Raw genomic sequence first — 11,606 nt, forward strand, 5'->3', positions numbered from 1 at the left:
GAACGCGGCGGAGTAGCGGTCCTCGTAAAAGGCAGAAGGTGTTTCCGCACCGTGGAACTACCGCAGACAAACAGCATCGAGGCAGCCGGTATAGAAATAAAAATTGCAAACGCGTCATACAAAATCATTTCCGCTTATCACCCCCCGGGCACCACCATACTGCAGCGGGACCTTCAGGCTCTACTGGGTACTGGCGTTCGTGTGATTGTGGGAGGGGACCTAAACTCGAAGCATAGGGCCTTTGGCTGTCGCGGCGAGAACAGAAGTGGTGAGAGATTGCGTAGTCTCGTTGAGAGGCGTGCCGCCCTCAGCGTCATCGCACCCGATGAGCCTACGCATATCCCTGTAGACCCGACAAAAAATCCAGACATCCTGGATATTTTCGTCGTAAAAAACTTTGCTCTCGAAGCGACAGTCAGTGTGCACCACGAGCTGAACTCTGATCACAACCCGGTCGTTCTGGACATAGCCAGTGTTGAAGACAATGCCGGGAGGATGGCAAAAACAGAAGTAATTACAAACTGGGACCGTTATAAATATCTGGTGGGTGAGCACGTGGAGGAAATCCCGCAGTTGGAGACAGAGAATGATATCGACGACGTGATAACAAATTTTACAGACGTCCTCCACGCCTGTGCTCGCGCTACAAGTGTCAGGCTCACCACAGAGCCTGGCACCAGGGACCTGCCCCCTGACATCTGGGACCTCATAGTCGCCAAACGCAGGTTGCGTAAGCTGTGGCAGCGTCATCGCGACCCCGCTGACCGCCGCCTGCTGAGGCGGCTTGAGGACCAGGTAAAACTCCGACTACAGGAGCACAGGAGCCGCTGCTGGGAGGAGATGTTACGAACCGCCGAAACCGACAGCAGTAGACGCAAGATCTGGCAGATAGCCCGGCAGCGGAAAGCCCCCACCAAAGTAAACAGGCCACTCCACGGCGAAAACGGTCTAGTATATGAAGAACAAGAAAAGGCGGAAATAATGGCACAGTCACTAGAGTCACAATTCCGAACTCACGTCATCGATGATGACGAGAGTGACAGGCAGGAAAGAATAGTCATCGGACGAGTGACTCAGATAAGAAATACGCGCCCAAACACAGAATTCGTGCCCGTTAATGAGCGGACAATTAGTGCACTCATCAAGCGACAGGGAAACCACAAGGCTCCTGGCCCTGACCGTATCCGCACCCCACTCCTTAAGCACCTTCCACCTCCTGCCATAACATTTCTGGCCAGCGTCTTCAACGCTTGCCTAAAACTCACCTACTTCCCCTCAGCGTGGAAAACTGCTAAGGTAATCACCCTCCCCAAGCCTAATAAAAACCTGCTCCTTCCAGAAAGCTACAGGCCAATCTCCCTACTCACTGGCCTGAGCAAAATCCTTGAACTCCTCATCCTATTACCCCTCCAAAATTTCCTTACTGAGAACAACATCCTGATACCTGAACAGTTCGGATTCCGCGCTGAGCACTCCACAGTCCAACAATGCCTGCGCTTGGTGGAGCACATTTGTCTGGCCAGGGCAAAGAGAGAATCAACAGGAGCAGTATTCCTCGACATAGAAAAGGCATTTGACCGCGTCTGGCACGATGGCCTGATATACAAACTAGATCAAATAGGGTGCCCAGAACATCTCATAAAGATCATTGATTCATTTCTTGCGGAGCGTCAATTCTTCGTAAGGAGTGGGTCACGGTCGAGCCAGACACGACCGATTGCGGCCGGAGTTCCGCAAGGTTCGGTTCTGGGTCCCATTCTGTACTCAATCTACACGAACGACATACCCAAACAGGTCGGCGGACAGATTGCCCTGTATGCTGATGATACAGCTATCTATAGGAGTTGTCGCAACCTCGAGTTCATACGCCGAAAACTGCAAGCCCATCTCGACACCATCACACAGTGGTGTAACCTGTGGAAGGTAAAAATAAACGCTAACAAGTCCCAGGCCATTTATTTCACCAGCAGAATAAAACTCCCAGACCAGCAACTTACCATTGGTGGACGGGACCTGCCCTGGAGAAATTGCGTGACATACCTAGGCCTTGAAATAGACAGGCGCCTGACATGGACCCAGCACATAAATAAGGCGGCGAACAAAGGTTGCGCACTCCTATCCCAGCTATACCCCCTTCTGAAGGGTGCAGGACTCACGTTAAATTGCAAAATGCTCCTCTGGCGCCAGCTCATGCTTCCGGCCATCTTATATGGCTCGGAGGTGTGGTCGATGGCGTCAGACACCAATCTCTCACGACTTCAAAGGCTCCAAAACAAAACGTTCAGGGTCATCACAGGCGCTGACAGATACGTCCGCAATACTCAAATTAGAGACTTCCTTGGACACCCAACCATTTACTCCCTCATAAAGGAGAAATCGGTCAAACTTTATGAGAAGTCAGAAACATCGCCCCACAACCTAATCCAAATCTTAGGCCGCGAACACCCCGACCATCATCACAAACGCCCAAAACTAACACTTACACGCCACTTTCGGGACATTTAGATAACACAAACATAATTCACACATCAAACATATACACAAAAACACGCACACAAACCAAACCCTCATTTCACCAAACCCCCTAGCGCACAACTTGAAGTCAGACGGGCACAGCCCAGTGGCACTTCGGAATCAATCCAGAGCAACCATTGCCTCGTCGTCGTGCGCGGCTATTCTCTGCTGCGCGCCCCTCGCTGTTGTGCGTCGTCGAAGGAGAGAAGGAAGCGAAACCAAGGGGAAAAAAGAAAAGAGAACAAGCAAAAGATGGCAGACCAGGCGGCTACGAACGAGACTGCCGCGGCACCCGCCGCCACCGGCACTACGAAGAAGGCCAAGTCTGCGTCGTCTGCGAAGAAGCCGCGCGCCAAGCCTGCGCACCCGCGCACCTCTGAGATGGTGACGGCCGCCATCAAGAGTCTGAAGGAGCGCGGCGGGTCGTCGTTGCAGGCGATCAAGAAGTACATTGCCGCGCACTACAAGCTGGACGCGGAGAAGCTGGCGCCCTTTATCAAGAAGTACCTCAAGTCGGCCGTCGTGGCTGGCGAGCTGGTGCAGACGAAGGGGAAGGGCGCGTCGGGCTCTTTCAAGCTTGCCGGCGCCGGCGGCGGGGCGGCCGAGGGCGGCAAGGCTCGTGGTGGCGGCGGTGGTGCGAAGAAGAAGCGCGCCGCTCCGGCCAGCAAGGAGAAGAAGGGGGCCCGTGCGGCCGGCGCAAAGAAGGCTGGCGGCGTGAAGGCGGCGACCGGTCGGAAGGCGGGCGCCGCCAAGAAGGCGTCTGCGGCGTCGGCCGCTCCCGCGGGTGCGAAGAAGGCGGCTGCGGCCAAGCCGGCTAAGGCCAAGTCGCCGTCGAAGGCGAAGAAGGCCGCCAAGGTTCCGACGAAGAAGCCGAAGGCGCCGCGCCCGAAGAAGGCGACGGCGACGCCGTCTAAGGCGAAGGCTTCGCCCAAGAAGAAGAAGTAAAAAGGGCAGGGAAGGGTTGGCGGTTGACACCGTCGCCTGGTGGCCGGCGCGCAACCAGAGGCTGTCGCGCGGTCCCGGACAAAAACAAAAACGGCCCTTCTCAGGGCCATCAAAGCACGTCGGGAAGGTGTTGATTGTCGTGTCGTGGTCGGTCGGTTGCCTTGTTGTCTGTCTGTCTGTCTGTCTTGCTTGCTGGCGTTTGTTTGTTTCATGTGTGGATGGTGTTTGCGTGCCGCGGTGGTTGGATTGTGGGGTCGTTGGCGGGCGTGGGCGGCGGCGCGCGGTTGGTGTTACATAAAGTGTATTTTACTTTTATTATTTTTACCTATTTATTTTGCGCCGCGTTTGTTTGTTTGTCTTGGTGGTGGTTTTGGAATAGTCTTTTTTGGCTTTGCTTTCCGGGCGTCACGTTTTGTGCCGTGGCCTGTGTGGGTGGCGCTATTGACGCTTGCGACTTGGCTCGGCCGGTGCGGTGCTTTTTTTTTTTTTTTTTTTTTTTGGAAACGGCGGCGCCGGGCCGGGGGTGGGACGACTGGACTGGAGAGTGAGTAGGGAACTAGTCGTTGCGACCGACAAAGTTTTGCTCGCGACGGTGAGACGTTAGTGGCCCTGAAAAGGGCCGTTTTGTTTGTTTGGCGGTGTGCGGGTTTAGGCGCGCTCGCCGCGGATGCGGCGCGCGAGCTGGATGTCCTTGGGCATGATGGTGACTCGCTTGGCGTGGATTGCGCACAGGTTGGTGTCTTCGAAGAGGCCGACGAGGTAGGCCTCGCTGGCCTCCTGCAGGGCCATGACTGCGGAGCTCTGGAAGTGCAGGTCGGTCTTGAAGTCCTGGGCGATCTCGCGCACTAGGCGCTGGAATGGCAGCTTGCGGATGAGCAGCTCTGTGCTCTTCTGGTAGCGCCTGATTTCTCGCAGGGCGACGGTGCCCGGCCTGTAGCGGTGGGGCTTCTTGACGCCGCCGGTGGCGGGCGCGCTCTTCCTCGCCGCCTTGGTGGCGAGCTGTTTGCGCGGCGCCTTTCCGCCGGTGGACTTGCGGGCCGTTTGCTTTGTCCGGGCCATGGCTACTGCGGATGCGGATGCGGCGTGGATATGCGTGCGCGACGGCGTCCGGTGCTGCCTTGACAACGGGCCCGCGCGCCCCGGTGCTGCGCTTATATGCCCTCGGTGCGCGGTGGTGGGGGGGAGGGGAGGGCGGGCCGCGGGGCCCCAGAGTCTATATAGGGGGGCGGCGCGCGCGCTGGGCGCCACAACCGTAGCCGACTCGCTAGCGCCGGGTGAGGAGCTTGCCTTGCTTTCTGTTTTTTATATTATTGTGGTTGAGACGCTTGAAGAAGAAGAATGACAGGCCGCGGCAAGGGAGGAAAGGGGCTCGGCAAGGGTGGCGCCAAGCGGCACCGCAAGGTGTTGCGCGACAACATCCAGGGCATCACGAAGCCCGCGATCCGCCGCCTGGCGCGCAGGGGCGGCGTGAAGCGCATCTCTGGTCTGATCTACGAGGAGACGCGCGGAGTGCTGAAGGTGTTCCTGGAGAACGTGATCCGCGACGCGGTGACGTACACTGAGCACGCCAAGCGCAAGACTGTGACGGCCATGGACGTGGTGTACGCCCTGAAGAGGCAGGGGCGCACCCTGTACGGTTTCGGCGGTTAGGCGGTGTGAGACCGAAGGAAGGAAAGAGAGATTGAAAAACGGCCCTTTTCAGGGCCACCACAGTGTTCGGAAGTTGAAAAGTGCGAAAGAGTCTGTGTTGCTGGTTTTTTTTTTTTCTTTTCCTTTTTAGTCTACTTGGCCTTTTAGTTTTGTTTGGAGTTTTTTTGACGTGGTGTGCGGTGCGGTTGGGAGGGAAGGAAGCGTGCCCTTGCGTTGTGTGAGCTCCTTCCTTCCTCCCTTCCTTCCTTCCTTCCTTCCTTCCTTCCCCTCCCTCTTTGCTTGTATGCTTCTTGTCGGTGGATGGGCTGTGTGTTGCGGCGCGGCTGAGTGCCGAGGGGTTATTTTTGAGGTGTGTTGTTGTGCGCCACGTGTGCTGGTTAATGGTCGCGAGACTGTGCGTGCGTGGAGTGGAGTGGAGGAGGTGGCCAAGTACGTGTGTACAAGATGGCGGCGCCTGTGTGTGTAAGAAGGAAAAAAAAAAACCGTACACAGAAAGAGAGAGAGAGAGAGAGAGAGAGAGAGAGAGAGAAAAGTGGTGCGACGAACGACTGGAATTCTGCTTTGGACGTAGGTTTGTGTGGTGGCCCTGAAAAGGGCCGATTGTGTTTTGTTTTTGAGCCGAGGCGGCAAATGGCGCGCTGCGTGCCAAGGGAGCACGCGGCGGTTGCCGATTGCGCTGTCTCTCTTTTAGGCCTTCTTCTCGGTCTTCTTTGGCAGCAGGACGGCCTGGATGTTGGGCAGGACACCTCCCTGTGCGATGGTGACGCCCGACAAGAGCTTGTTGAGCTCCTCGTCGTTGCGTATGGCGAGCTGCAGGTGGCGCGGGATGATGCGCGTCTTCTTGTTGTCGCGGGCCGCGTTTCCGGCCAGCTCGAGCACCTCAGCCGCGAGGTACTCCATGACGGCGGCGAGGTAGACGGGCGCCCCGGCGCCGACGCGCTCGGCGTAGTTTCCCTTGCGCAGGAGGCGGTGGATTCTGCCGACCGGGAACTGGAGCCCAGCCCTGCTTGAGCGGGACTTTGACTTGCCCTTGACTTTGCCTCCCTTTCCGCGTCCGGACATGGCGATGGGCTAGTTTCGAAAGAAGCGAGAAAGAAAAGCACAATGCCCCAAACGGTGCGAGCCGCAGCGAGTCGAGCAGCGGAGTGCGTGCCGGCGCCTTCCTTCCTTCAAACACTGGCGGCATATGCCAGGTGTATAGGCAGGTTAAGCAGCGGAGCTGCTGTTCCTGCGAGTACCTATTTTCTTGATTTGTGGGTCCTCACGTTTCGAGCTGACCTCACTGAGCGTCTCTTGGGGTAAGGACGCTCTGTTCGCCGTCATCGGGACCGCGAGACTTCACTAGTCCCGCAGTAGGTCAGGCCAACGTGTAGTCTGCCTGTGATGAGCCTGACGGCCCAGCCCACGTATTAGGCGGTTGCCAGAGTGTTCTGCCTTGTCGTAGAACACTCTGGCAGTGTGGCGAAACCGATCCCGGAGGTACGGGATGCCCGCTTCCTCGTGAAGCAGCCTCGTCGGGTAGCGAGGCGGCTTATGTAGCGCTAGACGTAGCGCCCTATTCTGTAATCGTTGTAGAGACGCAATATGTGTCTCGGCGGCGTTTCCCCATACCACGGCCGCGTATTCCAGTACCGGCCGTACCAAGGCGAGGTACATGGTGAGACCGTGGCGTGGTGGGAGGGTGGTCGAGGGATTGAGCAGTGGGTACAGCGCCCTAAGACGCCCCACTGCTCTTCCTCTGACATCTCGGACGTGGGGCAGCCACGTCAGGTGATGGTCCAAGGTGACCCCGAGGTATTTGCCGGTCCGCGACCATGGGATGGGGCCTCCCATGATCGTGACCGGCGGCAGGTCCGGAGGTAGCCTCTTCCTGCTGAAAACCACAGCCTGGCTCTTAGCAGCGTTAAACTTCAGGCGCCATTTCGTGGACCAGGCGCCCAGGACATCACATCCGAGCTGGAGGCGGCGGCGCATCTCGGCCGCGTTCATGCTGCGGGTGTACAACGCCGTGTCATCCGCGTAAAGCGCTAACTCCACGCGTGCCACCCGCGGCGCATCGGCGGTGTACAGGGAGTACAACAGGGGACCGAGGACCGATCCCTGCGGCACTCCCGCACGGATTCGCCGGTCGGTGGAGGTGCCTCCGTCTGCTCGGACGTGGAATGAGCGTTCCGTGAGGTACGAGCGCAGCAGGACTGCGTGCGACGTCGGTACCCCGTGCGCAAAAAGTTTGTACACGAGGCCGTCATGCCACACGCAGTCGAAGGCCTTGGAGACGTCGAGGAGCACCGCCCCGAGGTACTCCCGCGTCTCCAGCGCTCGCATCGCCTGTTCCACGAGGCGCAACAGCTGCTGTGTGGTGGAGTGGCCGCTCCGGAACCCGAACTGTTCCTCGGGGATGAGGTTGTTCTCAGACACGTGGCGGAGTAGGCGCACCGCGTACAGCCTCTCAAAAACCTTTGAGAGTGAGGGGAGCAGGCTAATCGGCCGGTAGTTGGCTGCGAGCCTCGGGTCCTTGCCGCTCTTGGGGATGGCAACCACTTCCGCGTGTTTCCACGCGGAAGGGAAGGTCCCAGAGCGGAGTATGGCGTTGAAGATGTCCGCCAGAGACTGGTGTACCTCTGGCGGCAGCATCCTCAACAGGCGATTTGTGACTCCATCCGTGCCACCCGCCTTTTGGGGGTGGAGTCGACGTAGCTGCAGGTCCACTTCTGCAGCCGTAATCTCCTCTATGACATCGTCCTCCTCTCTGGCCGCCAGGAAGACTGGTAGTCGCTCCTCAACCAGACGGACGTGGGCGGCATCCACCACGCCAGGGGCAGGCTGAAAATTCTCGGCAAACGTGTCCGCGAGGATACCGGCTTTGGCGTCCGGCTCGCAGACGACGTTCGCGCCCATGTGTAGTGGCGGGACACGCTGGCGGCGACGAAGGAAGCGCTTGGCCGTCCGCCAAGCACTGCCGTCCGTCGTTGTGAGGGTGGCCACAAGACCAGCCCAGTCCCGATTTCTGTGCTCCTCGATGGCTGCCCGGATTTCGCGCCGCGCCCTGTTGAGGCGGCGCTTCGTCTCGGGCAGGCGTGTGAGCTGCCATTCACGAAAGAGGTGGTTCTTGTCAGTGATCGCCTCAAGTATGTGCGGCGGGAGTTGCCGCGACATCTCACGTGGCCGTCCCGGCCGTCTGGGGGTGGCCACCTCCGCCGCACCCAGTGTGTGCCGAGTGAAGAACTCCAGAGCTTCCTCTGCCCCATGCACAGCTGGGTCGGGAGCGCCCGCGAGGCGGTCCACGATCTCGGCGCAGAAGCGCGCCTCGTCGATGCCGCGGTAGTTGCGGCGGTCGGGTGGCATCGAGGCACCGATGACATCCATGTCGAAGATCACCGGGAGGTGATCAGACGACATGGCGTGTCTGACGGTGGCCGACGTGAAGTGCCCGACGCCTTTGATCACGGCGATGTCCAGCACGTCGGACTGGCCTCTGTTGGGGAAAACGGTGTGCTCATAGGGCCCCAGTACGATAGCGCCATGCCGCTGCGTGGCGCGTAGGAGGCGGCGGCCGCTGGTGTTGGTGACGCGGGAGTTCCACTGTGTGTGCTTTGCATTAAAGTCACCCGCAATGAAAACATTCCCGCGTAACACGAGCAGGGCGTCGAGGTCAGCCTCCTGAAGCAGTCCCCTCGGCGGCCTGTATGCCGCAACGAAGGTGATGACCCCCGCAGTGGTGGTAACAGCCACCCCAGTGGCCTCCACCGCTGCAAGGGGCGGAAGCTGCACCTCATGATGTTTTAAGGACGACTTGACGTAGACGGCCGTCCCTCCGCCGTGGGTCAACCTATCTGTGCGATAGCACCGATAGTTGGCCGCCTTAACGTGGACTCCTGGTTTCAGGAAGGTCTCGCACACGAGGCAGATGTCGAGCGCCTCGTCGCGCAAGAACTCCCTGAATTCTCCCTGTTGAGGAACCAAGCTGTTCGCGTTGAAGACGCAAACGGTGAGGCCATGGATATGGTGATTAATATCCATGGCCTGCTCCGGTGACAGCGCCGGCCTGGAGGGCCGTCGTGACTGCGGTGACGAGCACCGGCAGTTGCTCGAGCAGCTGGCTCAACGACCGCAGAAGCGACCGGAGTTCAGCTGCATCAGGAGCAATGGAGGCGGTGGGGGCCGCTGGGGCGGCCTCCGCCACTGGAGCAGCTGGCTGCAGCTGCTCCGGGGTTGACGACCGTCGTGGAGCATCGGCGGTCGGTCGCGGTCGCGGCTCAGCACGATCTGCTGACGTCTGCTGCGGCAAGGTGTCGGCGGCAGGTCGTTGCGTGGCGGCTGGGGAGGCTCGGGCCGTGCGCCGGCGACGCCTGCGCGGGGCGGCATCCCGCTCCCCAGGCGTGGGTGCGGGGTTTGCCACCCCCGCAGGCGAAGCCGTGGACGACGCAGTCGGCTGCTGCTTCTCGCCCGTGTCCTGCTCCGGTCGGCGGGTGGAGGCGGCTGGTGGACCGCCCTTGGTGGCGGCGGCAAAGCTCGTTGACGGGCGCGTCTTGCGGGAAGGAGCAGTTCCTCTTCTCTGTTGCGCTCGACCCCTTTTAAAGGCCGAACAGCCTCTGTAGCTGGCAACATGCGGCCCACCACAGTTGCAGCACGTCGGCTTCTCCTCTCTGCTCAGCCCGCAAGATTTGCTCTCATGCTGTCCCGCGCACTTGACGCAGCGGGGCAACATGGAGCAGTAGCGGGAGACGTGGTCGAGCCACTGGCAGGAGAAACACTGGCATCTCTTGCCTTTGGCCCGAAGTGGTTCCACCGTCACTTGCACTCGACCCACACGCTGCACTTTGGAAAATCTTTCGATTTTCCAGGTTGTCAACAAGGACAACCTGGTACAGCGGCATGTCGCGGTGGGTGCGCGGCGATTTCATCAGGCCCGTGGACCTGACGCCGAAGCCCATGTCTTCGAGCTCCTCACGAAGATAGTCCGCTCCGAACTTGAGGGGAAGGTGGCGGAATACCACCTTCAGGAGTTTGAGTGGCTCGGAGGGGTGCGTATAGCACGGGAGGCCGTCCTTGCAGACGGTGTCCATCACCGCGCGGTACTCTTCATTTGTGGCGACCGTGACCTTGTAAAGGTCACGTCCGGCGTTCTTGACAGTCGTGGTCGTGGCCACTCTGTCAAGTTTGTTTTGGAATTCTTTGTAGTTGCCGTCCCATTGGACAACAATAGGCGGCGGTTTCTTCTGGGGCGGCGCCGGCGGCGCGTCGCCCTCATCTTCGTCATCAATGTTGGCGGCCGCGAACATGTTGGCCGTCGGCAACGGCTGCGTTTGCTGCAGTGCAGCGGCCCTGGCAGTGTGCCGCCTAGGTGGGGCAACAAAGCCCTCCGCGTCAGGCAGCCGTGAGGCAGCTGACGAACTTGGGGGTCGCTGTGTTTTCTTCTTCGGTCTCTGGTTGGCGGTGCTCCGGGAGGAGCCCGCAGCGGTGTTCCCAGACACCGCGGCAGGGACGCGGGAGGCTCTAGGGGCCTTCTTCCGCGGTCTCGCAGCGTCAGATGCCTGTGATGTTGCGTCCGAGTCGTCGGTAGTCAGTGCCCGGCGCTTTCTGGGCGCGCGGGTAGCGTCTGTGTCAGTGTCGCGACGTTCCGCCTCGGCTATGGCCTCGGCTAGGTTCGCGTCTGGCAGGTCGACTGTGTCCATTTCGGTGGTCTGTCCTGTTGACTGCGTCTCCGTCCAGACCGCGGGTGCTACACCAGCGCAGGACGGGGCAGAGACAAGCGCAGCCACGGGCTCTTCACGTGTCAGTGGGGCCAGTGGGGCAACCGGGGGCACATCGACCTCTTGCGTGGTCGAGGCCAGCAGCGCAACACCCGCCGAGGCCGCCGCCGCCGGGACCGCAAACTCTTGCAGTGCGACCGGCGGGGCTCTCGGTGGCACACCTGACTCTTCTTGCCTCGTGTGCGAAATCGCAACTTTGCGTATGTTGCAGAAGGCAAGTATGGCCTCCTCATCCGCCTCTCTCCCTTGGTAGAAACCCCCGTGAGCGAGCTTGTTCATAAGGATGAACGCTCTGTCACGAGAGTGCAAGTCATTGCTGTGAGAGTGTGTTCCGTCATTGTCAGTGGTCGGTAGCCGGTTCGTCATAGGTGGGGCGCCGTTACCTGCTTCCATCACAAGGTAGGAAAAATAGGGGAAAAAGCTAGTCGAGTGAGCGCGGACTGGTCCCACGTGAAGGGGGTCCTGACTCACGGCTTGCCCTAACGGTCCCTAGGCGCGGCACAAATCGATTTCTGAATCGATTTGATTCGCAGCCAAGTAAACACGCAATTTTGCCGCTAACCACACTCGCGAGCGAGTTGTTAGCTGGAGCAGTTCGCTGCAGCTTTTGCCACGTGGCCGCCGTCGACGCGCGGGCCTTAACAAAGGCGCGCGGACAAAGGCACGCGTGAACAAAGGCGCGAGCGAGACAAAGCGCAGCGCGGAGCCAGTGCGTCCTCTCGCTACGACGGCTCAGCGCGGAGT

General features: G+C 59.6%; 1 protein-coding gene across 1 annotated transcript; it reads right to left on the minus strand.

The window, feature by feature from the left end:
* Nucleotides 1-219: 219 nt before the first annotated feature.
* LOC126285042 (proteoglycan 4-like) lies at nt 220-11,255 on the minus strand. The gene is made up of 3 exons (XM_049984364.1): nt 10,147-11,255; nt 9,231-9,680; nt 220-343 (listed from the first exon to the last, which is right to left on the minus strand). The coding sequence occupies exons 1-3, from the start codon at nt 11,253-11,255 to the stop codon at nt 220-222; spliced, it is 1,683 nt and encodes a 560-aa protein (XP_049840321.1).
* Nucleotides 11,256-11,606: the final 351 nt, after the last annotated feature.

Source organism: Schistocerca gregaria, chromosome 8 (assembly GCF_023897955.1).
Source record: "Schistocerca gregaria isolate iqSchGreg1 chromosome 8, iqSchGreg1.2, whole genome shotgun sequence".
NCBI classification, from domain to species: Eukaryota; Metazoa; Arthropoda; class Insecta; order Orthoptera; family Acrididae; genus Schistocerca; species Schistocerca gregaria.